The sequence below is a fragment of the Sceloporus occidentalis genome, unplaced genomic scaffold (genome assembly GCF_023333645.1).
Source record: "Sceloporus occidentalis isolate IW3139 unplaced genomic scaffold, rSceOcc1.0.p SCAF_21, whole genome shotgun sequence".
Classification (NCBI taxonomy): domain Eukaryota; kingdom Metazoa; phylum Chordata; class Lepidosauria; order Squamata; family Phrynosomatidae; genus Sceloporus; species Sceloporus occidentalis.
Window position 1 is genome coordinate 7877650 of NW_028317001.1, and position 26115 is coordinate 7903764.

The window sequence follows — 26115 nt, forward strand, 5'->3', positions numbered from 1 at the left end:
TGGCAGTTATAGAGGGCGGAGTCTCCTTCCTTCAGGCTAGCCCTGATGGAGCTGGACCTGCCTGGTGAACTCCCTCTCAGGCTGGCGGATGACAGATTTAGACACTATACTTCCATTGTTGCAGCCCAAAATCGCTTGTTTGCAAGAATGACAAGGGGATACTTGTCAAAGGCCTTACTGAAATCAAGATATACTATATCCACAGCATTCCCTTCATCTACCAGGATCATCTATGGAGATTAGATTTGTCTGGCATGATACCCACCTCTGCATCGGCCCAAAGGAGATATATGTGACCTGCGTATGTCACCAGCAGGATGCTGTTCTCTGTGTCTGAGCGCTGTAGGGTTTCTTGCCAAACCAAGCCTAACCTTGGTCCCTTTTCTCAGGACCTTCATCTCGGCCTCCTTGTACACGGCTTTGGGCCCTCTCTTTCTGGACGTGACCCAAGTGCAGGACGACCAGCCCCCCCCCCCCGCAGACCTGATGGCCGACACAGAGGCCAACCGGAGGGAGTTGGGCTCCAAGAGGAAGAGGTTGCCAAGGTACAACAGCTCTTTGGTGAGTCACTATCCTATTAGCTTCGTCTGGATCATTGATGGGCCAATTTATGAAAGGAATGAAATACAATACTATCCGAGTTTGGCAGACACAGTCCTGGTTAATCCTCTGTCACCCCATTATTTGGGAGGCTTTTAAAATGTCCTGGTTTCTCTCTCCTCCTCCCACTTTCCCCCTTCTTCAGCTGACTCCTATTTCTGCATAATGAATGCCAAGGAGTTTGCACCCCATCAACTCAAAAGTGGGGAGAGGAGAAGAAAGAAGGGGGCAGGGACATGTCCTTGCTAGAAGTCTGAGGCAAAAGCAAAGTGCTGTGCCCTTCCCCGCTTGTGTGATCTTCCTCATAAACAACTTTGACCATCTTCACCACTTTCTGGCGTTGCTTGTCCACATGTGTCTTGTTCTTTCCATCTGTGAAATGTTGGGGGATATGGGGAAATGTCTCTGGATCTAAATTGGGGGTGGCCCCATGGCCCTCAAGCCCACAGTGCTCCCCAAAACTGCTTTTTAGAAATGACATTTGCCTCTGAAATTTGGCAACAAATGGCTAAATGCACTATAATGTTTGGAGGCTAAATGTACTATATGTGTTGGAATAGACAGTATCCTAATCCATCATCAATATCCCAGCCATGGTCAAAATTATATTGTTGATTATATTGTATATTACATTGAAAGAATTTGAGACAAACTGGGTCTAAAAGGCAGTAGCTTTTCTCTTACTAACAGAATTAAAAGTTTATTTCCTGGACAAAATTCTGAGGTGATCAAATAATTTTTGGGATTTGCTCCTCCCTCCCCTTTTATTAGTCGTTCTCTGGATGAGGGCTATTTTTTATTGTAGGTGACCTTTGCGGATGTGGTGGTATATTTCACTGAGGAGGAATGGAAACTGTTGACAAAGAAGCAAAGACTTATGTACAATGATGTGATGATGGAGAATTACGAGAATGTGGCCTCTGTGGGTAAGGAAGCTGAATTCATTGCCCTTACTATGAAGACTGAGGGCCCTTTCATTCTACATTATCATGGCACTATGATTCCACTTTAGATCTGGAATAGACCACAAGGACCATCTGGTTCAACCCCTTGCCATGCAGGAAACACATTGAAAGCATCCCTGACAGATGGCCACCCAGCCTTTGTTTAAAGGCATTTAACAACAACAACAATGAGATGCCACCATGCTCTGAGGGGGTATATTCCACTATGGCATAGCTCTTACTTTCAGGAAGTTCCTTCTAAAGTTTAGGTAGAACCTCTTTTCCTGTGGCTTCTGACCATTGTTCTATGTCCTTTGCTATAGAGTAGGGTTGCCATATTCTTCTTGGGCTAAACCAGGATGGGGTGGACGCTCCCCCTTCCCAGCCTCGCAACCAATCAGAGAAGCTTCTGGGGGCGGAACTTCAGGTCGCAATGACCGCTGGGGCTTGTAATCACAGTGGGTTCCTATTGGAAACTACAAGCTTCAAGGGCCAGGAAGAAGGCCAAAATGGAGGAGGTTAGTGGGCTGGAGGACAAGGGCAGCAGGCTGGAGGACAGGAGGCCAAAACATGGGATTGTCCCACCTAAATCCGTGACATAGCAACCCTACTCTAGAGCAGCAGAAAGCAAGCTTGCTCCATCCTCAGTATCTCTTCAAATAGTTGAACAGGTCTAACATATCCACTCTTAACCTTCTCTTCTCCAGGCTAAACATTCCCAGCTCCCTAAACCACTCCTCATAGGGGCTTGATGGTTTCCAGACCCTTCACCATTTTCATTGCTCTCCTTTGGATACACTCCAGCTTCTCAACATCCTTTTTTGAATTATGGTGACCAGAAGTGGACACAGTATTCCAAGTGAGGGCCTCACCAAAGCAGAATAGAGTTGCACTATTACTCCCCTGAATCTCTAACATAGAATCATAGAGTTGAAAAAAATTAGCTTAGCTGAAAGGAGATATATAGTTTGGTTGGGGCAAGAGTGACCTCGGGATTGAGCCCAACTACACCAGGCCTGGAAGCCCACAGAACTCCAAAGGCATTTGAAATAGGTTTTTATGTTTTATTTAGGTGAAAAGCAAAATACACACACACACATAAGCATTCACACACACGCACAAGAACTAGATAACAGGTGGAAGTGGTGAAGAGATGTAAGACTTTCATAATGGTAATACTTTACCTAGGTGGATCTTGATTCCAATTGCTGAGTGTGTGAAATGGGAAGAGAAGTCAGGAGCTCCTGCGACAAATGGGTTTGTCGAGTGCATTGAGGTGCTTAGCCATGTAAACCGACTGTCTGTAATTGGACTGACGTCAAAGAACACACACACACACACACACACACTGGAATTGTTGCTTGAGGGCAACAAGGTTTAAATTGCTTTAGAATGTTTCCTGGGGGGAACAATGGTCTGAAACCAAATTGAATGCAATGGGAGCTTGGTGTAAATATCTCAGACAAAAAGGATTAGCACACTGGGTCTCAGTCCTTCTTGGCTGTGAATTCTGATCGTGTTCATGAGCCAATATACAGCACAATCTGAGGGTAACGCTCCCAGATGCAGCTCAACAATAACATAGCAGAGTACGGAAGCAAATATCCAGATATAGATATTGGCAATGCACTGACCACTTTTCAAACTTAAAAGTAAGTCACAAACACAGTTGATTTCACTGAAATCTTTGGAAGTTTTCTATCTTGAGTTACAAATTAATACAAATATTTGCAAGCTCTCCTCTCCGACTTCCATGAACTTCACCATCTCTTGAACACACAACTCCAATCCAATCCACACCAATCCGCATGTGAGCTATATAATGTATTAGTTGTGACTCATATCCTGGTGCCAAACAGCATGAAGTGACCTCTGCAGTTAGCTTGCATCATGCCATGTGCTCTGACTCAGCACTCTATGGCAGTCTCACAGGATATGCCACCTATCAATCAAAGTATTTTTGCACATGTTTCCTGGAATATTGTTTCAACAGTCCTTTGACTATCTGCTTCCACTGATTCCCTCAAGGCAGTCCCCATCCAGCCTCTTCTTTGCTAACTCTTATGAGTAAGGATACAATCATTCCATGGATTTAGAGGTATAAGCAACAGGGCCATGCTTGGGTTCCACACAGCAACTTCATTAATTAAATTTCAAATAAGGAGGGGTTAATGTGGGCTAAATCTTGGGGTAACTCCCTCCTCTATTAAGTCTGATTTTCAGTCTTAACTGTCATTGTCCTTTTTTACAGAAGAATATTTTAGTCATGAGAGAGTCCACACAGCAAAGAAGTCACATAAATGCCAGCATTGTGGAAAATGTTTTTCCTCGAAGTCAGACCTAGTGAGACATCAGAGAGTCCACACAGGAGAGAAGCCATACAAATGCCATCATTGTGGGAAATGTTTTTCTTTGAAGTCAGACCTAGTGAGACATCAGAGAGTCCACGCAGGAGAGAAGCCATACAAATGCCAGCATTGTGGTAAATGTTTTTCTTTGAAGTCAGACCTAGTGAGACATCAGAGAGTCCACACAGGAGAGAAGCCATGCAAATGCCAGCATTGTGGGAAATGTTTTTCCCGGAAGTCAAGCCTCCTGATACATCAGAGAGTCCACACAGGAGAGAAGCCATACAAATGCCAGCATTGTGGGAAATGTTTTTCTTTGAAGTCAGACCTAGTGAGACATCAGAGAGTCCACACGGGAGAGAAGCCATACAAATGCCAGTATTGTGGGAAATGTTTTTCTTTGAAGTCAGACCTAGTGACACATCAGAGAGTCCACACAGGAGAGAAGCCATACAAATGCCAGCATTGTGGTAAATGTTTTTCTTTGAAGTCAGACCTAGTGAGACATCAGAGAGTCCACACAGGAGAGAAGCCATGCAAATGCAAGCATTGTGGGAAATGTTTTTCCCGGAAGTCAAGCCTCCTGATACATCAGAGAGTCCACACAGGAGAGAAGCCATACAAATGCCAGCATTGTGGGAAATGTTTTTCTTTGAAGTCAGACCTAGTGAGACATCAGAGAGTCCACACAGGAGAGAAGCCATACAAATGCCAGCATTGTGGTAAATGTTTTTCTTTGAAGTCAGACCTAGTGAGACATCAGAGAGTCCACACAGGAGAGAAGCCATATAAATGCCAGCATTGTGGGAAATGTTTTTCTTTGAAGTCAGACCTAGTGACACATCAGAGAGTCCACACAGGAGAGAAGCCATACAAATGCCAGCATTGTGGTAAATGTTTTTCTTTGAAGTCAGACCTAGTGAGACATCAGAGAGTCCACACAGGAGAGAAGCCATACAAATGCCAGCATTGTGGGAAATGTTTTTCCCAGAAGTCAAGCCTCCTGATACATCAGAGAGTCCACACAGGAGAGAAGCCATATAAATGCCAGCATTGTGGGAAATGTTTTTCTTTGAAGGGACACTTAATGACACATCAGAAAAGTCACACAGGAGAGAAGCCATACAAATGCCAGCATTGTGAGAAATGTTTTTCTCAGAAGTCGCACCTAGTAAGAAATCAGAGAGTCCACACAGGGGAGAAGCCATACAAATCTCAGGAGTAAACTAACATTATTTTTGTCAATAAGGAATATAAAATACTTTAATTCAGTGTTGCTAAGAAAAGCCCTTGTGATTTTGTTTGTAAGGCTTGTCTGTCCATATGTCTCTTTGGGTTTTAAAGTTGTATTTTATTAAGTTTAGATTTTAATTGCTAATAATATAGATAGTTGGTTTGGGTTGTAAATTTGGCTGGGGATTATGGGTCATGGCTGGGGAATATGGGTCATGGTATAGGTTAGCTAGGTTAGCTAGATGGGGGGCTGGGATTTGTTGCAGCTGTCTAGAATAGTTATGGCAATAATAGCTTTTGCAATGTTTGGGATGTTGGCTGAAGAAAGTTGGAGGCTTGTATTAACAGAAAGGGGTCTAGTTTCTGGGGATGGCAAAGAGGGGCTTGTTTACTGTGGGGCTTAGACTGTGGGAATTGGAGGTGGGGGCTAGGATTGGAAGAGGGTGGAGTTTTAAGTTTTGGGGTTGAATGTATTGTTTGACTTGGAGTGGGCAGTTCTGGCTTAAAGACTGAATTTCTGACTATGTGTTCTCAATAAAGTTCTTTACTTTTTCAACACACTGGACTCTTTGATGCACAAAACTGACCCTTTATTCTCTCCTCAGCTCCATTCCCATCCGTAAGAACAGCAGAGGCAAACATACAGGATACACAGAGAGAGCTTTATTTCCAAAACAGAGCCTCCCTTTCCTGCCTTTCCCTCCTGAGTCCAGCTCTGCACCTTGGGCTCCATTGCAGTCTTCTCAAAGGAAGAAAAGAGGGAAGGAAGGGGAGGCCACTGAATCCCCTTCCTTTCCCACAAAGGATGCCAGCAGAATAAGCAGCAGCAGCTAGGCCCTGGCAATCCCTGCGCATGCTGAGGAGGGGCCTTGAGGGGGATGTTGCGGTCGCCCAGGACCAAAAGCCTAGGCGACTCCAGCAGCAGCTCTGAGACCAGTTGTGTCAGCTTGGCTAAGGAGTCTGTTACGGAACAGGGAGGATGGTAAACCAACAGATTCCCCAGACTTTCTCTAGTCTTTAAGCTGAGGTAAATACATTCGATGTGGTCGATCATACGGATAGGTATCCTGCTCAAGGCAAGATTGTCTTCATGGACCAAAGGCATTCCCCTTACCTTCTCATTGATGGAGAACCCAGCTGGTAAGGCCTGATCCCAGCTGGCTGAGCTATCATCACCAGCCAGGTCTCCATGAAACAAGCCAGGTCAGCCTCTTGGTCCAGTAGGAGATCATGGACTATGTGCGTTTTATTTTTGACTGACCTGGCATTACACAAGAGCAGGGAAAGGTTCTGTGGTTGGTTTGGTATGCTCTCCAGCCCTTTTGGGAAAGCAGGGTGAATGGAAGGGGAGAGAGATATCTGTCAGGGTCCTAATCGCAGCCCCTCTTGCAACACAAAAGGCAGTACTTTGCAAAAGGAAGAGCTTGTATTGAAGAAGAAGTAATGGAAGTAACTTTTTTTGTCACAAATGAAAGAAAGTATAAAGATATCCAGTTTATAACCATATGAATCCACCCCACTCCATTTACCAGTAAACCAAATTAATTGGATAGCCCTTTCCCGCACAGTGTTCTCCCGCCCTTTTCTGCGCAGTGTCCTCCCATCCGGGATTCTGGCAGCTTTTCTTAAAGCAATTATGCTCTCATGTGCCTTTTCTCAACCACTGCACCTGTGGCCTTGGACAACAGAACTCAGCCACACAACAGTTTTCATTAACATTATGGCTTAACAATATATATAGCTATCTATAATACAAAACCCCATCAATCTCCACATAATATGGTACAATATGAAAATATAACAAGCACAAACCCATAGCAACATAATGCAATATAAAAAATACCAATAACTCTCTAGGTTCCCCCTCCTTTTACAGAGACCAGTCTTTTAAACTCAAGCCTCTGTTAGAAGGGTGATGCCCACACATTCCAATCCTAGCAAAGAAGCACATTCTTTAGCCATGATCTCTCTACCTCTTTCTAGTATCTTCTATTAAAGCAGATATTAAAACATATTATTTTAACCCACCATAAATCCCATCTATCTTAAGTCTAATCTACACTAAAACCTATAACCTTTATGGCATGAATCCCTAAATGAATAAATGCATGAATAAAAGGATTCATGACATATTGTGACTTCAGGCTGATGCTCCTTGCCTGCAACAATGAGATGGGACCATTTTGAATTTAGGCTAATGCTGCTTACCTGAAGGTTTGAGACGTGACCATTGCAACCTGAGGCTGATGCTCCTTGCCTGAAGGATTGAAACTGGCCCATTGTGATCTCAGCCTGAGTTTCCTTGTCTGAAGAATTGAGACATTACTATTGTGACTTCAGGGTAGTGCTCTTTACCTGAAAGATTTAAACTGGCCCATTGCAACCTCAGGCTGATGCTCCTTGCCTGAACAATTGAGATGGGAGAATTGTCACTTCAAACTGGTGGTGTGTCCCTGAAGGATTGAGAAAGGTCAGAACTTGTGTATAAGAGTTCTGTCATAAAGGGTAAAAATATTAGGGGTTGGTTATTAAAGTAGGAGTTACAGTTGTAGTTCTTAGTAGGCAGTGTAGAGTGATGGGTTATAGAAAGCACATAATGGAAAGTGATAGAAGGACAGATGGAGTGGCTTTTAGATGAAGGAGGGCGTTTGGAGAGGGGCTGGGGTTGCAGCTGTAGACGGGTTTTCAAGGAGGAGTGAAGCTGGCTTGGGAACACCGCTCTTCAAGGTGAGGCTGTCTGGGAGAAGGGAAGGGAAGTATAGACAACCTTGGTATCTATGCAACCTCTGCTTGTGTTGTTTTAGCTTGGGAACTGGGGGCTGGGTTGAGTGAGTTAAGAAGGGAGCAAGTTCCTTTGGACTTCTGACTTTGCAGAAAGGTGTTAATGGATGTTTCTGCCTGGATTCATCAATAAAGCTTCTTTTGTTTCAAATGAGTTTTATTTTTTGAGCACAGGACTGACTCCAGATCTCACAGTTTGCAAAGTCTCACAGATTTACCTCCAGTGGAGACCCAGGAACAAGAAGAGTGGTTCTGGAGATCCCGATGGTGGAGGAGCAGGTGCCTTCTTCAGAGGAACTAGGAGCCAAGCCCAAGACTGGGAAACCTTATGAAGCTCACACCATCCAGGCCACCACTGGAGGATTTGGGTTTCCGGCCCCAGACTGGGGAAAGGAAGGCCGTCGGGAGGCAGAGTGACAGCCTGGGACCTGGCAGTGGGGGAGTCGCTTGATAGCCGCCCCAGCAAAGAAGAACCCCAGGTAGACGTTTATCTAATGGAGGAAGACATCAAGGAATTAAAAGACCTTATGAAGTGGATGGTGCCCAGGTTAAAGGTGCAGAGGAGGAAGATGTCAGAGGCGAACCGAGGGCATCTGATGCTCCTTGCCTGAAGCATTGAGACTGTCCCATTGTGACTTCAGTCTGATGCTCCTCACCTGAAGCATTGAGACTATTCCATGGTGATCTCAGGCTCTCATGGATGACTACGTTGGGGCACGTCCATGACATACAATGGACCAGTGAAACGATGTCCATGATATAGGAGTCAGTGTGGCCTTGTGGTTTGAGCATAGTGGAACTACAACTCTGGAGATCAGGGTTTGAATCCCAGCTCCAACATAGAAACTCACTGGGTGACTGGAGAAGTCACACTCTCTCAGCCTTAAGGGAAGGCAATGGGAAATATTTAATAGCAACATTTAAGTATTGCAATTGCTATGGTTGTTGTTACTGGGTTGTTGTTATTGCTGTCTATCTATACATTATGATTTTTATGTAGATTATTGGAAGAAAAAAATAGAACCATTAAAATCAATCAGACACATGAGTCCTACCCAGCCCTCCTCCTCTTGACATGTTTGGAGTGATGAAGGCTGGGGCCAGCCCTAGGACTCCAATCCTAGACCCATTTTCTGGAAATTAAGGGGATGTACAGGCCGCCCCTTTTAGCACCAGATCAGGGCCATGGCAAACACACTGCTTGTTGCAGCTCCTTTTTGCACTATAATAAGGCTACGCTGTGGCCCTGATGTGGCCTTTCCATAGTGCAAAAAGGAGCTCCTTTCTGCGCCAGGGAAAAAGTGCCATATCCACCAACATTGTGGCTTTTCTGCACTACTTTGGCACTGCGTCATCTGGATGTAGTGCCAGAGGACTAGCACTACGTCGCCTGTGATGTAGTGCAGTGTGCAGCGTCACACTGGCATAGGAGAAGAGTCAGGGAGTGCGCTCTGCAGACGCCATCTTTGCCCTCATGCCGGCTAAGGATGCTGGTCTCTATGCCCTCAAAGGCCCAGTGAACTGTCTTAGTCTTCCAGCATTCACAAGATTCTCTCTCTGAGGGTTTGGAGGTGAGACTGATAATAGTAATAATAATAATATCATCACTAGTTAATATCCTGCTTTCCAATGGATTTATTTTGAATTTTAAGGAAGGTTCAGGTTTGAATTGCTCTTAGCGCTGTTGAATTGTATTTTCAGTGGTCCGTGAAAGATTGCATAAATGTGTGCACATAAAAACACTTTGTATTTTCTGCAGGTGTGGAAAGAACCAAGATGGCTTCCAGAGGAAGGGAGAGAAGAGAAACAACCCTCAATTCCTCCTTTGTTGAAGAAATTGGAGGAAAGAAGACCTCCGGACAGGTTAGTGTCCAGACCTCCTTTTTTGTGGTGGAGCCATTGGGAATTTGACTGACTAGGATGCAATGGGGCTGTTATATACAATCCTCTGTCTTTCAGCAAAGGCTATTTTGTATTGCAGATTACCTTTTGAGATGTGGCAGTGTTCTTCTCAGAGGAGGAATGGCCACTCTTGAGTCCAAAGCAGAAATTTCTGTACAAAGAGGTGATGATGGAGACCTATGAAAATGTGTCCTCTGTGGGTAAGGACCCATTGCCCTTCCTATAGAATGGGGGCAAGTGCTCTAGAAAGCTACATTGCGTGGGACACTGGTTCCAGTTTAATTTTTATAGCTACATCCAGTGAAATCATGGAATTTGTAGTTTGTATTTTCTAGAACTGCCCAGATTACACCGGTTCTTAAATCCCTCCACTGGCTGCCCATTAGTGTCTGGGCAAGATACAAGGTGTTGGTTGTAACCTTTAAAGCCCTACATGGCTTGGGTCCAGACTACTTGCAGGAGTGCCTTCTTCCACACAATCCTCCCCACACTGGAAAAAGTCTCCTAAAGCCTAAGAAGATTAGATTGGCTACAACAACCCAGAGGACCTTTTCTTCTGCCTCTCCTAGGCTTTGGAATGACCTTCCAGAAGAGATCCATCACATCACCACCTTTGAAGCCTTTAAAAAGGCTGTTAAGATGGATCTCTTTTGGCAGGTCTTTCTAGAACACTGTCACCGACACTGTTATTGATACCGATCCCCCGGCTGCCCTGGATAGATAGAAGTTCTCCCCTCAGCCTCTCCACCCAATCTAGTCTTCACATGTCTTTAAAGAACAAAGGAGGTAGGAAGGAGAAAGATGTAGATGGTAATAATAAGAACAAAAATAAGAAAAAGTGTGATGTTTGTTTGAATTGTAATTTTATTGATTGTATGGTTGTTTATTCTGAAAATAAAAAGAATTTGAAGATTATTTACAGTTTGACCTCAGTATCTGCTGAGGTTTGGTTTCAGGACCCCACTTAGTAACCAAATCCGTGGATGTTCAAGTCCTATTACAAACAATGGGGTTGTAGTATGATGCGCCTTACATAAAATGGCAAAATCAAGGTTGGCTTTTTGGGGATATATTGAGATGCAGAATCTGTGGATACTGAAAGCTGACTGTGAAATGTTAAAAAGCAGTTGAAATCATCCCATTAAGAGAAATGCAACCCATGTAATTGGACTCATGGAGAAGTGGTCAGATGGAACCAAGGAGAATGTGTTTCTTTGGTTGGTTTCCCTGGAAACAATTGGGAATCTTGGCCAAGGTGGAAGTTGAGTCAGTTGAGGCTGAGAGAAGGAGGAGAGACCTCAGGAGAAGAGCATTTCTCTGGGTTAGTTTGCCTGTTTCCTATTTTATGTTAGTGTTTTGAATACTGTCTTTCTTACAGTGGAACCTACTCCTGCTTTGTGAACTGACAAGGAACAGAAGAAGCCTCATGCACTTTCCATGGTGTTTTAGAGTTGGGCAGCGTGTTCACATCTGGCTGTCTTGGAAAGAGAGTTAATTATTCCTTCCCACTGAGAATTTATCCTTAAAGTAATGGAGGTCAGAGCAGGGGAGCATTAAATCTGCCTCAAACTTTTTACTGAACTCTCTTCCCCCCAATAAATTCAATGCCTTGGACAGTCAAGATTAAAACCAACATGGATTCACTGTCCCACTAAGATGGAAACGACTAAGGGGGTTAGACACAGTGGGATGCAGACCTTTGCCTCTAGTGAGAGCCGTTCGATGAATTTTACGAGGCAAGTCAAGTTTATTTACATACCCCCTTTCTAATGGGAAAAAAGTATATAAAGTGAATTCCTTGCCATGATAAACACAGATTTAGGCTACAGATACAAGGGAATATTTGATTATACAACATTTTTGTTGGAGATTTGGGATATCTGCATTGCATATGTAAACAAAACTAGACACATTTCCTGTTAAACTTCCTGCATCTATTTGTAGAAAGGTACACAAGCCGAAATGATTTGTCTTGCTGGGATTTGCTGTTTTAGTTGATTTGGAGATAGTTATACAAACTCATTTTTTTTGTTTGTTGTATCATTACCTTTACGTAACTGTTACTTCTCATTGTTATTAATACAGAATGACAGGGAGAAAAACTGTGCAATCACAGATCATGCATTGTGGAGTTCCTATTACAATGGAACAACCATTAATACCATAATAACCATGTGAATCAGATGTGTCACCTACAAGCTGCTCGCAGAAAACAATGTTCACATCACGTTCAAAATCACGCCTTCCAACCCTTGCTTGCCTTGCTCTGGTAGGGGACTATTAAAAAACATGTGGGATATTCTTTTCTTTTTGTGTATTTTCCCATCCAAAGATCCTGGAAGTTGAGAGAGACAAAACGCCACAGGAGGAGCATCTCCAAACCCAGCGTGACTACTACTGAATTTGGTCAAGAAAAAGAAGCAGGAAAACAAGCGCTTGAAAGAGAAAAGCTCACAGGTGCCACAAGATCTCTTTGCAAATTTAAAGAAGAGTGATTTAAGTCGGGTAAACCTATATTCTAAAAATATGGCAAATTAAAATAGAAGAGCCGACAGCCTTTGAAAACAATTTGAAACCAAACACATGCACAAATATGGATTAAATCCAAAGGCACCGGGAAGCAAAAAGCCAAGTTTTATTTGGCATTCAATGAAATCGGTGTTGGTGCCAATTGGACCCCTGAAGGCGCCCTAGTAGAAAAGGCCCTCTCTCACATCCTCCCACCATAAACAGAGCCCACTGGAGGAACATGGAGGAGGTCCTCTCCAAAAGACTTTATTTCTTAGGCAGATGGGTCCATAGGAAGCACTCCTTCAAGTACTGGGGTTCCAAGCCATTTAGGTCTTTAAATAACTAAGTGCCTAGTTCCAATCGTAACAGATGTAGTTTTGCAAACTTGCAGGAAGCAGTTAATGAAACCTCTTGAAGCCCAAGAGAGGTTTGACAGGGATGGGATCCAGTGCTCATATAAATGAGATGCTTCCAGCTGCTACTATTTTCCTTCTTAAGTAGGGATCCTTTCCCTCCTCTGATCAAGGTGAAAAACAAACAAACAGCTTCATTTATATACCGCTTCATACTGAACTAACAGTGTCTAAGTGATTTACAACTGTAAGCTAATTGCCCCCAACAATCTGGGAAGTCATTTTAGCAACTTCCTCGGAAGGATGCAAGCTGGAGTCGAGCTTGAGCCCTTTCGCTGGTCTTGAACTCGCAACCTTATGATTTTGAGTGAGTGGCTGCAGTACAGGCATTTATCCGCTGTGTCACCAGGGCTCCTAAAAGCAGAAGCCCTGTGTAAAAAGGAAAACAAATCCATCAAAGGCAAGGATGAGGGTGGGATTAAAGTCTCTCTTCAGCACTCGGACAACCCGTCGGAAGAAGGAAAGGATAAGGTAAAGCAAACCCCATAGATCCCATCATCAATGTCTCTCCTGTACCAGTTTAGTAAAATGCATCAGGAGATTTTTGGCTGGCCATTGGAAGAACATCCCGTGGATGATATGTTGGATTCCAGGATGCAACCTCATACTGAGAAAAGCGAGAGAGGCAGGCTGACTTCTGAGCAGGTACATTTCAGCCAGCTAAATGGAGTGTCTCCTCCATGTGCCATCCAGCGCTTTCACAAGGGGCATTGTTCTTGCTACTTCATTGCTTGTTTTGAGATTGAAAAAAATATTCATTTGCATCTTTTAGCAGAAAGAAGGTATAAAAAGGATTCCCTTGGTCGCCTTTCCTCCATCCTTTCTTCCTTTTTTCTAGAAGCAGGGACAGGATAAGAGCCTTGAAAAAATGGGGGAGAAGAAGGAGAACAAGGAAGATACAGAAAAGGAGGATGAGAAGGAGAAGAAAGAAACAAAAGAGGGGGAAAGAGAAGGTAGAGCCAGCATGATGTGGCTATTTTAGTTTTAAACTAGGTCTCCCAAAAAGTCCCTTTGTCTCCTTTACTCCATCCTTTCTTCCTTTTTTCTAGAAGGATGGACAGGATAGGAGCCTTGAAAAAACAGAGCAGAAGAAAGAGCACAAAGAAGATAAAGAAATTCTTGCAATCAGTCCAGAAAAGAAGGATGAGAAGAAGAGGGGAAAAACCAAGGACAAGACAGAGAAGGTATAGCAAGTATAGCATGCCTGTTTAAATATTAAATTAGGACCCTAGCAATCAGGGTTCAATTCCCTGATCAAACATTAAAAAAACCCACTGGGTGACCTTAGGCAGGTCAAACACTGTCAGCCTCACAAGATTGCAATGGCAAACCCCCTCTAAATAAATTTGCCCAGAAGAACCTAAGACAGGTCTGCCTTTAGGCCTCCATTAGTCAAAAATGACCCGGAGACATGCCAGCACCACCAGCAGCAGCACCACAACAAGGCAATGTCACACCTTCTCCCCCTCCTTTCTTTCAATGGCCAGATCCCTGATTTTGTCACATCCTTAATTTTACTTTAGGACTAATCTGCCCAATTTTCTTCTTTCACAGGCCAAAGACAGTGAGGCCAAAGTTGGAGATACAAGGAACGCACCAAAGGGCCCTGTCTACGTTGCAAATGGGAGCGAGCCCATAGCTATCGCGGAACAGGAGGAAGAAGAGGAGGAAGAGCAACTGGACCAAGAAACATTTGACATTGTACGCTTTCTGCCACTCCTAACATGTTGAAAGCATGCAGAAAAGAGTATCCATTGAACTCTTCTTCAGCATCACATTTTAGATGAGCTGATTTTCCACTTTCCTTAGCTGTCCAGAGCAATAGGCAAGTTTAAACAATTCCTCCCACCTTCCCTCCAACCCTTCACTTTCACATGGCTCCTCTCTGTTTGTTCCCCTCTTCAGTGTGAAGAGAAGATGTGGCCAGTCAGGAAGACCATCTGGACAACCCAGGCAAAGGGCGCTTGGTGGAAGAACTGGAGAATATTATACACAGCTGAGAGGCAGTGAACAGGCAGGCCCAGCTCCATCAGGGTTAGCCTGAAGAAAGAGAGCCCTCCCAGCAGTCCATCTGCCTTGATCCAGGCTGCAGAGGGAGAGAAGAACCACTGGACCTCATCCCCTTCCCCACCACCATTCCCTTCTCCTTTTGTGTCGCATCATTTCAGATTGTAAGCCTGAGGGCAGGGAACCGTCTAATTAAAAATAATAATTGTAAGCCACTCTGAGAGCCATTAGGGCTGAAGGGCGGGGTATAAATACCTTAAATAAATAAATAAATATTTAAACAGGGCTATCATATCACCTCTTAACCTTCTCTTCTCCAGGCTAAACATCCCCAGCTCCCTAAGTCCTTCCTCATAGGACATGGTTTCCGGATCCTTCACCGTTTTAGTTGCCCTCCTTTGGACACGCTCCAGTTTCTCAACATACTTTTTGAACTGTGGTGCCCAGAACTGGACACAATATTCCAATTAGGGCCTGACCAAAGCAGAATAGAGTGGCACTATTACTTCCCTTGATCTAGACACTATATTCTATTGATGCAGCCTAAAATCACATTGGCCTTGTTAGCTGCCTCATCACACTGTTGACTCATGTTCAACTTGTGGTCTACTTGGACTCCTAGATCCTTTTCATACATAGTTTCATTCATCCAGGTGTCCCCCATCCTATATCTCTGCATTTCATTTTTCCACCCTAAGTGCAGTACCTTACATTTCTCCGTGTTGAATTTCATTTTGTTACCTTTGGCCCAGCTTTCTAATCTATTAAGGCCATTTTGAATTTTGATCCTGTCCTCTGGGGTATTAGCTACTTCTCTTAATTTGGTGTCATCTGCAAATTTGATATGCCCCCATTTCTGTCATCCAAGTCATTGATAAAGATGTTGAATAGCACTGGGCCCAGGGAAGATCCCTGTGGGACCCCTTTTCTCTTGCCAATGGGATTTGCAGTGTATTCCTGGACTGTATCTCCCAGCATCCACAGGGCCAGAGAGAGGAGGGTCCTGCCCTGCATAGGGCTGCCATTTCATGGGTCTTAGGCTCTGGGAATGTGTGCCTTTGGCCAGTGTCCGTGTGGCTGGGGCTCCAGGGTCCTCAGTCCCTCCTGCCTTGCTCCATATTAACTGCAGGAGGAGCCTGTGAGGGTGGGGCAGGGGGCGGGGCCTTCCAGCTCCTCTGCCCCCATTGGCCAGAATGAAGAAGGGGAGGAGCTTCTGCCTCTCTATTTAGCTCTGTGCGCGGAAGAGAGAGTGAGGAGCAGAGAGAGAGAGACAAGGAGGAAGGAGAGAGACAAAGAAAAGGAGGGAAGGAAGGAAGGGAGAGGAAAAGAGAGGGAGCAGAGGGACAAGGCCTGGAAGTGGTAGGCTTCACTGCTGTGCTGAGGCCTCCAACTGCCAAGCGCTGAGGTGGAGGTGGCCATTTTGTGTTCCAGCAGCCATTTTGTGTTCTGGCGGCCATTTTGTGCTGCTTGTGACTGTGAGGAATAATGTTCCGGAACCTTCTCTGAGCCTCAGTTGAACAGAGGCTTCTCTTTCTCTCCTGAGGCTCCAGAGTCAGAAGGAGGCCAGGCTCCTTGGGCCAAAAGGAAGGAAGTGTGTCTCTTTGTGGGTCTTTTGTGTCTCTTTTCTGAGAGGGTTTTCTTATTACAAAGCTCTGCTCCTTCTAGGGAACATAGGTTTAAAAAGGGATCAGAAATGGAGAGGATAGTTTTAATACAAGCCTTATTCTTCTTCTTTACAAACACTGGGCTTTGGCTTGTAAGAGGAGGCTTGTCCCCCCAAAAAAGGCCAAAAGTGGCTCCTTTGGGAGGTTTTAAAAGTCTCCCCAGTTTTCTTATTAAGAGATTTTCAGGGAAGAAGGAAGGAGGCAGACCAGAATAACTCATATTACCAAGAATGAAGCAAGACTTGGGCGCTTTTACCCTTTTACAACCAACTCTGGCTGTATCTGCACTGAAGAAATAATCCAGTTTCAAACCGCTTTAACTCTCCTGGCTCCATTTTGTGGAATCCTGGGATTTGTAGTTTGTTGTGACACTAGAGCTCTCTGGCAGAGAATGTAAAATCCCAGGATTCCATAGCACTGAGTGGTTAAACCAGTGTCAAAGTGCCTTATTTATATAGTGCGGATGCAGCCTTCTTGGGAAAAGGGCTGATGATGGGGAAAAGCACTGGAGGTTTCAGCAGATGATTTATTTATTTGTGATGCCCTCATTTCACATCCAGCGACAGGGACATAACCAGGACCCTCTCCAATTCCCCATCCCCTAATCTCCAACCACCCTAAGAAGGCATGGAGTATCTGTTGTGTAGGGGAGCTGCAGTGAATCTATGCTAGGTCCAGGGGGCTTTGTTTGGTGCAGAGGGAGGGAGGAAGGGGATGCCCACCTCTGCATCGGCCCAAAGGAGGCATATGTCATCTGCGTTTGTCACCAGCAGGATACTGTTCTCTGTGTCTTTGAGTGCTGCAGGGTTTCTTACCGAGCCAATCCTAACCCTGGTCCCTTTTCTCAGGAACTTCATCTCGGCCTCCTTGTACCCGGCTTTGGGGCCTCTCTTCCTGGAAGTGACCAAGTGCAGGTTCACCAGGACCCCCTGCCCACCTGATGGCCAACACAGAGGCCAAGCCGAGGGAATTGGGCTCCAAGAGAAGGAGGCTGCCAAGATACAACAGCTCTTTGGTGAGTCACTATCCTATTAGCTTCATCTGTGTCACTTCTGGGTCAATTTATGAAAGGAAGCAAATAATATACTGTCCAAGTTTGGCAGAGACAGTCCTGGTTAACCCTCTGTCACCCCACTTATTCAGGGGCTTTTAAAAATGTCCCAGTTGGTCTATCCTCCTCCCACTTTCCCCTTTCTCAGCTCACTTTAGTTCCTGAGTGCAACTGAGTTTGCAGCCTATCAGCTCAAAAGTGGGGAGAGGAGAGGAAAGAGGGAGACTGGATATGGCCCTTCCCAGAAGGCTGAAGCAAAAGCAAACTGCTGTGTCTTTCCTAGCTTGTGTGATCTTCCTCATAAACAACTTTGGCCATCTTCACTGCCTTCTGGGTTGCTTGTCCACATGTGTCTTGTTTTTCCCATCAATGAAATGTTGGGGGCTATGGGAGAATGTCTCTGGATATAAATTGGGGGTGGGCCTAGTGACCCTTAAGCCCAGATGCTCCCCAGAACTGCTTTATAAAAATGACATTTGCCTCCAAAATGTGGCAAGAAATGTCTAAATGCACCATAAATTTTTGGTGGCTAAATGTACTGTATGTGTTGGGATAGTCAGTATCCTAATCCATCATCAATATCCCAGCCATCGCCTAAATTATATTGTTGGTTATATTGAAAAGATTCAAGACAAACTGGATCTCAAAGGCAGTAGCTTTTTTCTTGCTGACAGCATTTAAAGTTTATTTCCTGGACTGAATTCTAAAGTGATCAAATAATATTTGGATGCACCATGTGCTTTCCTCCCCTTTTGCTTAGTCACTCTGTGGATGAGGGTTATTTTCTGTTGCAGGTGACCTTTGCGGATGTGGCAGTATATTTCACCGAGGATGAATGGAAACTGTTAACGAAGAAGCAGAGACTGATGTACAATCATATAATGATGGAGAATTATGAGAACGTGGCTTCTGTGGGTAAGGAACCGGAATCCACTAGCATTATAGCTAGAGTTGGAATAGACCACAAGGGCCATCCAGTTCAACCCTCTCCTGCCATGCAGGAATACACATTCCAAGCATCATCCAGCCTCTGGTTCAAGACCTCCAAAGAAGAGAACTCCATCAAACTCTAAGGAAGTATATTCCACTGTCGAAGAGCTCTTACTGTCCCAAAGTTCCTCCTAATGGTCAGGTGGAACCTCTTTCTCTGTCGTTTGCATCCATTGTGGTGTCTCTTTTTCTCTGTAGCAGCAAAAAGCAAGCTTGCTCCATCCTCAATACGACCCTTTCCAATATTTAAACATGGATATCATATCCGCTGTTAATTTTCTTTTCTCCAGGGTAAACATACCCAGCTCTCTAAGCCGCTCCTCATAGGGCTTGATGGTTTCCAGATCCTTCACCATTTTGGTTGCCCTCCTCTGGGCATGTTCCAACCTGTCAACATCCTTTTTGAATTTCGGAGGCCAGAACTGGACACAGGATTATTCCAAGTAAGGCCTGAACAAAGCTGAATAGAGCAGCACTATTACTTCCCTTGATCTAGAAACTATCCTTGTATTGATGCAGCCTAGAATCACATTGGCCTTTTTAGCTGCCGCATCACACTGTTGGTCCAAGTTCAACTTGTGGTCTACTAGGAGTCCTAGATCCCTTTGAAGCGTAGTTTAATTGTGATAGCAACATCCTGTAGAATATTTGAATTTGTAGTTTAGTGAGGCACTATTGCTTTCCACTTTATAAGGATTCCAAATACTGCATTGTAAACTGCCAATTGTCAGAAGCAGGTTCTGTGGTTCATCCAGAATGGTATTGGGGTTTAGGGGGGATTGTTAGTAGTTTAAATGCTAGTAGTTTTAAGTAGTTGGTAAGGATATTGGGGTCTAGAATGGCTTCGGGGAAGGGAAGCAGTTGTGGGGGCTATTAACTGCCTGGTCTGTGAACTCTGGGTGGCAGACATGCCCCCGGGGGGAGAGGCGCCTGTGAACGGTAGAAGAAGAAGGCCATAGGTACCTTGGCAGCTGGGCTGGTTAGGGGCTGAAGGGGAGGAAAAGGAAGGAGTGTGAAGGTAGTTAACGACGGAGGGAAAAGGTTTAGACTCTTCAGGGACAGCTTAGATGTATTAATGGACCCTTCTGCCTGAGTTTCTCAATAAACCTTTTGGTGGAAAGAAAGGACTTTTTAATTCTGAAACTAAGTTCTGCCCCCAGATATCTCACCAATGCTAGGATTTTGTAGGAAGACAGCATGGAGATAACTAGTAATGCATTTCTCATTGAAATGGTAGCACATCTCTGAGTATGTTTCCTTTTTTGGCCCTCTTCCAGCCTTTTGAGGTTCTGCTTCACTTCCCAAAAGGGATGCAATGGGATACTGAGGCACAAAACTTTATTCCTATTTTAAAGCAATACAATGTGCAGTTGCCCCTGAGATCCCCAGGGGGCCAATGTGACGCCCCCAATCCCCAACAGTAGCCCATCCCTGTCTTAGAGATGTCTTAATACTGCTCCCTGTTGCTTGATCCTCACCAAAACAGAAGTCCAGGTCCCAGCCCCTTTGCTTTGCCTTTCCCAATGAGTAATTTGTATATGGATTATCCTGCCTTTCTCAACAAATGAGCCTCAAAGTGTCCCTTTTATGCATCACATAAATGGGTGTGTGTCTGTGATAGAGAGAAGGAGCGAATGTGAAAAACAGAAAGGCAGGAAAGAGATGGTGAAGGTGAAATACTGAAGCAGTGCAGATGGGCAAGAAGGAAGGTTGGAGAGCGGAGGGAGAAAGGGAAGGAGATCAGGCTTAAGAGGGAGATGAAATGCACAGATATAGGATGGGGGACACCTGGCTGAATGAAACTACGTGTGAAAGGGATCTAGTAGTCCAAGTAAACCACAAGTTGAACATGAGTCAACAGTGTGATGCAGCAGCTAACAAGGCCAATGTGATTTTAGGTTGCATCAATAGAAGTATAGTGTCAGGATCAAGGGAAGTAATAGTGCCATGGTATTCTGCTTTGGTCAGGCCTCACCTGGAATATTGTGTCCAGTTCTGGGCACCACAATTCAAAAAGGATGTGGAGAAACTGGAGCATGTCCAAAGGAGGGTGACTAAAATGGTGCAGGATTTGAAACTATGAGGAACGACTTAGGTAACTAGGGATGTTTAGGCTGGAGAAGAGAAGGTTAGCCCTGTTTAAATATTTGAAGGAATGTCAAGCTTGTTTTCTGCTGCTCCAGAGACTAGAACACAGAACAATGGATGCAAACTGCAGTAAAAGAGATTCCACTTCAACATTAGAAGGAACTTCCTGACAGTAAGGTCTGTTCATAAAATAGCCACAAAACAACAATAGCATCCAGTTTACACACAGTAAAACAACAAAACGGTTAAAACTCAATTTGGGACAAATAAAAACATCATTTAAAATGCACAGTTGTGATCAGAAGTGGGATTTTTCCTTAAGTTCTTTACAAGAGGTCAGGTGTGTAAGCCTGCCGGAAGGGATCCGTCTTAAGTGCTTTCTTGACAGCATCCAAGGTGGTGTTAAGACGGATCTCCTCCGGCAAGTTGCTCCATAACTTGGAGGCCATGGCTGTGTATGCTCTGTGAGAAGTTGTTCTTAGCCTGACCTTTGGGTAATCTAATAGATTCTTCCCAGATGTTCTGAGAGTGAGGGGCGGATGGTGTAGGGAGAGGCGTTCCCTCAAGTAGCTCAGGCCCAAGCCATGTAGGGCTTTAAAGGTAATAAGCAACGCTTGGTATTGCGCCGGAAGCTAATTGGCAGCCAACGTAGGGATACTGGTGTTATATGGTCTGACCTAGATGTTCTGGTGACCAATCTGGCTGCCGCGTTTTCAACTAACTAAAGCTTCCGAACTTGGTACAAAGGTAGCCCCATGTAGAGCAGTGAACTTAAGAAATGAACTTGAAATCAGGCCCTTGTTTTCATACATATTAAGGGTTCCATTTAGCAATTATGAGCAATGTCTATGAAGAGAGGAAAGGGTGACACAAAAATTCCTTTTTCTCTCATGTTTCTTTTCCGACCTGAGCTTGCTTAGCTCCGTGGTTGATTCCAGAGGCCCTTTGTCACTCGAAATGCTGGAGTCTGGGGAGGACACCCACAAGTGCTATGCTTTTAGGGGAATTTCATACTTAGCTCAAAGGAGAGATTGAGGCAACAGTGACCTCGGGATTCATCCCAACTATACCAGGCCCAGAAGCACACACAACTCCAGTGGCATTTCAGATAGGTTTTTGTGTTTTATTTAGGGGAAAAGCAAAATAAATGCACGCACAAACAGATATACACATATAGGTGTTCACGCACCACATGCAAGAACTAGGTAACAAAGGTGGGAGTGGTAATTGTGTAAGGCTTTGCTAATGGTAATACGTTACCTAGATGGATCTTGATTCCAATTGCTGAGGGTCCAGAATGGGGAGAGAAGTCAGTAACTGCTATAGCAAATGAGGCTGGTGAGTGTAGTGAGGTGTTTAGCAATGTAAACCAACAGAGTGTAAGTCTGCAAATGGACTGATGCTGAAGAGCAGCCAGTTGGGGATGATATTTATACTGAAATTGTTGCTTGGGGGCAGAAACCGAGCATTCGAAAAGGTTTAAATTGCTTTAGGATGTTTCCTGGGTGGGGAAAGAATTGTCTGAAACTGAATTAAATTAAATGGGTGCTTGGCGGAAATACTTCAACCAAAAAGGATTATCACACCGGCTCTTAGGTCCTTCTTGGCTCTGAATTCTGTTCCCATTCAAAGCCAATGTATAGCACAGTCTGAAGGCGACACTCTCAGAGTTCAATAATTTTTTTTAATCTTTATTGAAATTATTTACAACATAAAAAGGGCAGTACTAAAGTTTGTACTAAAATTTAATAAATTTATAATGAAATATGAAAAAAATAAAAAGGGCAGTACCAAAACATTTCCAAATTCTTATTCCAATATTTCTTAACCCTCCCCTCCCCCACCCCACCCCCTCACTTTCTATTTCACTTACTGCTTATTTATTAGCTATAAAATCTCTATTTCTCAAAGATCTATCATCCTTACTTCCTTATCTCATCGTCTTTCATTCTATTTTGCTTAAATCCTAAGTTTATACAATAATTGACTCTATATCAATAATTCTACACAGCAATGGTATCACCTATCTAACATGATTTCCCTTCACTCCTTATTACCTTATTTAACCTTTCCCTTTTGAAACAATTCTCTTATTTTCAGCCAAATTAAATTATCTTCTTCTCGCGTTTCATCTTTTAATTTCAAAGTTATGGTATCCATTTCTATGATTTCTAGACACTTTCCTAACCAATGGTCCACTTTAGGTACTTCCTTATTTCTCCAGACTTTGGCATTTGTTATTCTGGCAGCGGTGATTAAATATAATAGTGGTTTCAATTTTGGTCTTAAATCCTTATTTTCTACTATGTTTAAAAGACAGAGCTCCGGAACCAGAGGGAATTCCAGTTGTATAATTATTTCAGTTTTCTTGTGTACTTCTCTCCAGAATTTTTTAATCAGAGGACAACTCCACCACATGTGAAAAAAGCTTCCTGTAGTTCGTTCACATTTCCAACATTTCCCTCTATCTTTTTTATATATTTTCGCTAATCTATTCGGTGTCATATACCATCTGTACATCATTTTGTAGAAATTTTCTTTTAGATCCATACACAATGTAAATTTTAAATCCTGTCCCCAAGCTCTTTTCTACGCCTCGTACTGTATGTTCTTCCCTATGTTCTCTGCCCATACAATCATACAATGCTTAATTTGTTCTTGTTCCAATTCAAGCCTCAAAATTAGATTATAGAAATTTGTTATTTTTTTCTTATCCTTATCCATCCATATGACATCCAATTCTGTTTCTTTAACGTTATACCTACATTTTTTCTGTCTGCTTTATATTTTTCCGTTAATTGGTAATATAAATACCAATCTATTTTAATTCCCTCTTTTAGCATTTCTTCCCTATCTTTACATAATCTTTATATTTTAGCCAATCTCTTCCCTCAATCCTGCCCTTCTTTAATACTGCTTCATGAGGAGAAGCCCACTCTGGTAACTTTGTATAATATTTTTGCTTATATTTTATCCATACTTTATATAGTGCTTTCCTTACAATATGCTCTTTGAATTCCTTGTTTAGTTCAACTTTATTCCACCACATGTAGGCGTGCCACCCGTATCTTAGATTAAATCCCTCTAAATCTAATAATTGCTCATCCTTTAATTCCACCCATTTTGTTATCCATTCCAAGCAACATGCATAAAAATATAATTTCAAATTTGGCATCCCTAATCCTCCTCTTTCTTTGCTGTCCGTTAATATTGTCCAATTGATTCTGGCTTTCCTTCTTGCCCACACAGAGTTCAATAATAACATAGCAGAGTACAGTAGCAAATCTCCAGATATAGGCATTGGCAATGCATTAACCACTTTCCACACTTAAAAATAACTCACAGACACAGTTGATTTCCTCCAAGTCCTTGGAGGTTCTTTAGCTTGAGTTGCAATAGAAAACAAATATGTACCAGCTCTCCTCTCTGACTTTCATCAACTTCACAATCTCTTGTACACACAACTCCAACCCACATCAATCCACATGTGAGCTGTATACTGTATTTGTTGTGAGTCATCTCCTGGTGCCACACATCATGAAGCATCCTCTGCAGTTAGTTTGCATCATGCCATGTGCTCTGACTCAAGACTCTATGGCAGTCTCACAGGAAATGATGCCACTTTTCAATCAAAGTATTTTTACATATATATATTGGAATATTTTTCAAATGCCTGACTATCTGCTTCTACTGATTTCCTCATGACAGTTCCCCTTCAATTTCTTCTTTGGTAGCTCTGAGTAAGGATACAGTCATTATATGGATTCGGGGCATCCAGAACAGGGTCATGCTCAGTTCACTCACACCAACATTATTAATTTAATCTCAAATAGGGAGGGATGAACGTGGGGCTAAATCTTGGGGTAACCCTTTCCTCTCTTAACACTGAGATTCAGTCTTGTCTGTCATTGTCCTCCTTTACAGAAGAATTTGTCAGTCACGAGAGAGTCCACACAGGAGAGAAGCCACATAAATGCCAGCATTGTGGGAAATGTTCTTCAAAGTCAGACCTAGTGAGACATCAGAGAGTCCACACAGGAGAGAAGCCATACAAATGCCAGCATTGTGGGAAATGTTTTTATCGGATGTCAAGCCTCCTGATACATCAGAGAGTCCACACAGGAGAGAAGCCATACAAATGCCAGGATTGTGGGAAATGTTTTTCTTCAAAGTCATACCTATTGGCACATCGGAGAGTCCACACAGGAGAGAAGCCTTACAAATGCCAGGATTGTGGGAAATGTTTTTCTTCAAAGTCATACCTATTGGCACATCAGAGAATCCACACAGGACAGAAGCCATACAAATGCCAGCATTGTGGGAAAGGTTTTTCTAGGAAGTCATACCTAGTGACACATCAGAGAGTCCACACAGGAGAGAAGCCATACAAATGCCAGCATTGTGGGAAATGTTTTACTTCAAAGTCACACCAAGTGAGACATCAAAGAATCCACACAGAAGAAAAGCCACACAAATCCCAGCAGTGAACTAACGAGAAGTCAAGAAGGAATACAAAAAAGATATGTTCTATCCAGTTGTGATAAGAAAAACCCTTGTGATTTTTTGTGTTAGGTTTGTCTGTCCATATGTCTGTTTTAAATTTATATTGTGTTAAGTTTAGGTTTTTATTGTTATTAGTATAGATCATTGCTTTTAATTATAAACTTGGCTGGGGATTATGGGTTGTGGTATAGGTTAGCTAGATAGAGGGGTGGGATTTGTTGTAGCCGGCTAGAATAGTAATGGGAATGATAGCATTTGGGATTTGTGGGATGTTGGCTGAAGAATGTTGTGGGTCGATATTAGCAGAAAGGGGTCTAGTTTCTGGGAATGGCAAAAGGGGCTTTGTTACCTGTGGGGCATAGACTGTGGGAATTGGAGGTGGGGCTATGTTTGGAAGAGGGTGGAGGTTTAGGTTTTGGGGTTTTAATGTATTCTTTGGCTTGGGGAGGGCAGTTCTGACTGAAATCTGAATTTCTGACTATGTGTTCTCAATAAAGTTCTTTGCTATTTCAGCACACTGGACTCTTTGATGAGTTCAGCATTTGCACAAAACTGACCCTTTCTTCTCTCTTCGGTCCTCAGCTCCATTCCCAGCCACAAGAAGCAAACACACACATACACACACACACACACACACACACACACACACACACCAACATAGACAGACAGAGCTGTATGTACAAAGCAAAGCCTTCCTTTCCTGCCTTTCCCTCCTGAGTCTAGCTTCTTATCTTGGGCTGCATTCTGACCTCCTCCAACTCTCCTCAGACGGAGGGAGGGAGGGAGGGGAGGCTGCTGAACCCCTGGCACACTCCTTCCCTTCCTTCAAAGGCCACCAGCGGAATAAGGAGCACCAGCAGCAAAGCCTTGGCTATTCCTCCAAATGCTATGGAGGGAGCTTTGGGGGCATGTGTGCATGTGCAGCCTCAGCCCCTGAAGCCATTGCTTCTCTAATAGTCCTCTATTCTGAGGGAGGGAGGGAAGTGGGGGGAGCCTTCGTTCGTTCGGAGGTATGTCTGGAGGGTCTTCTGGAGGATCCTTTGGGGGGGGTTATAAGAAGAAAGAAAACCCCTCTGCTCC

At 43.7% G+C, this 26115-nt stretch overlaps 1 protein-coding gene across 1 annotated transcript; it reads left to right on the forward strand.

The window, feature by feature from the left end:
* Nucleotides 1-1977: 1977 nt before the first annotated feature.
* On the forward strand, nucleotides 1978-25506 carry LOC149301528 (uncharacterized). Its single transcript, XM_089484306.1, has 3 exons — nucleotides 1978-2062; nucleotides 3796-5063; nucleotides 24537-25506. Exons 1-3 carry the CDS (start codon nucleotides 1978-1980, stop codon nucleotides 25017-25019), a joined length of 1836 nt encoding a protein of 611 aa, XP_089340432.1. The 3' UTR covers nucleotides 25020-25506.
* Nucleotides 25507-26115: the final 609 nt, after the last annotated feature.

Bases quoted from the DNA above. Each gene is read 5' to 3' on its own strand.
- LOC149301528 (XM_089484306.1), top strand. From the start codon at position 1,978: ATGACCGCTGGGGCTTGTAATCACAGTGGGTTCCTATTGGAAACTACA. The intron at 2,063-3,795 runs GTTAGTGGGCTG...CCTTTTTTACAG, and splicing joins AGAAGGCCAAAATGGAGGAG to AAGAATATTTTAGTCATGAG. The intron at 5,064-24,536 runs GTAAGAAATCAG...TGTTCTTCAAAG, and splicing joins TTTCTCAGAAGTCGCACCTA to TCAGACCTAGTGAGACATCA.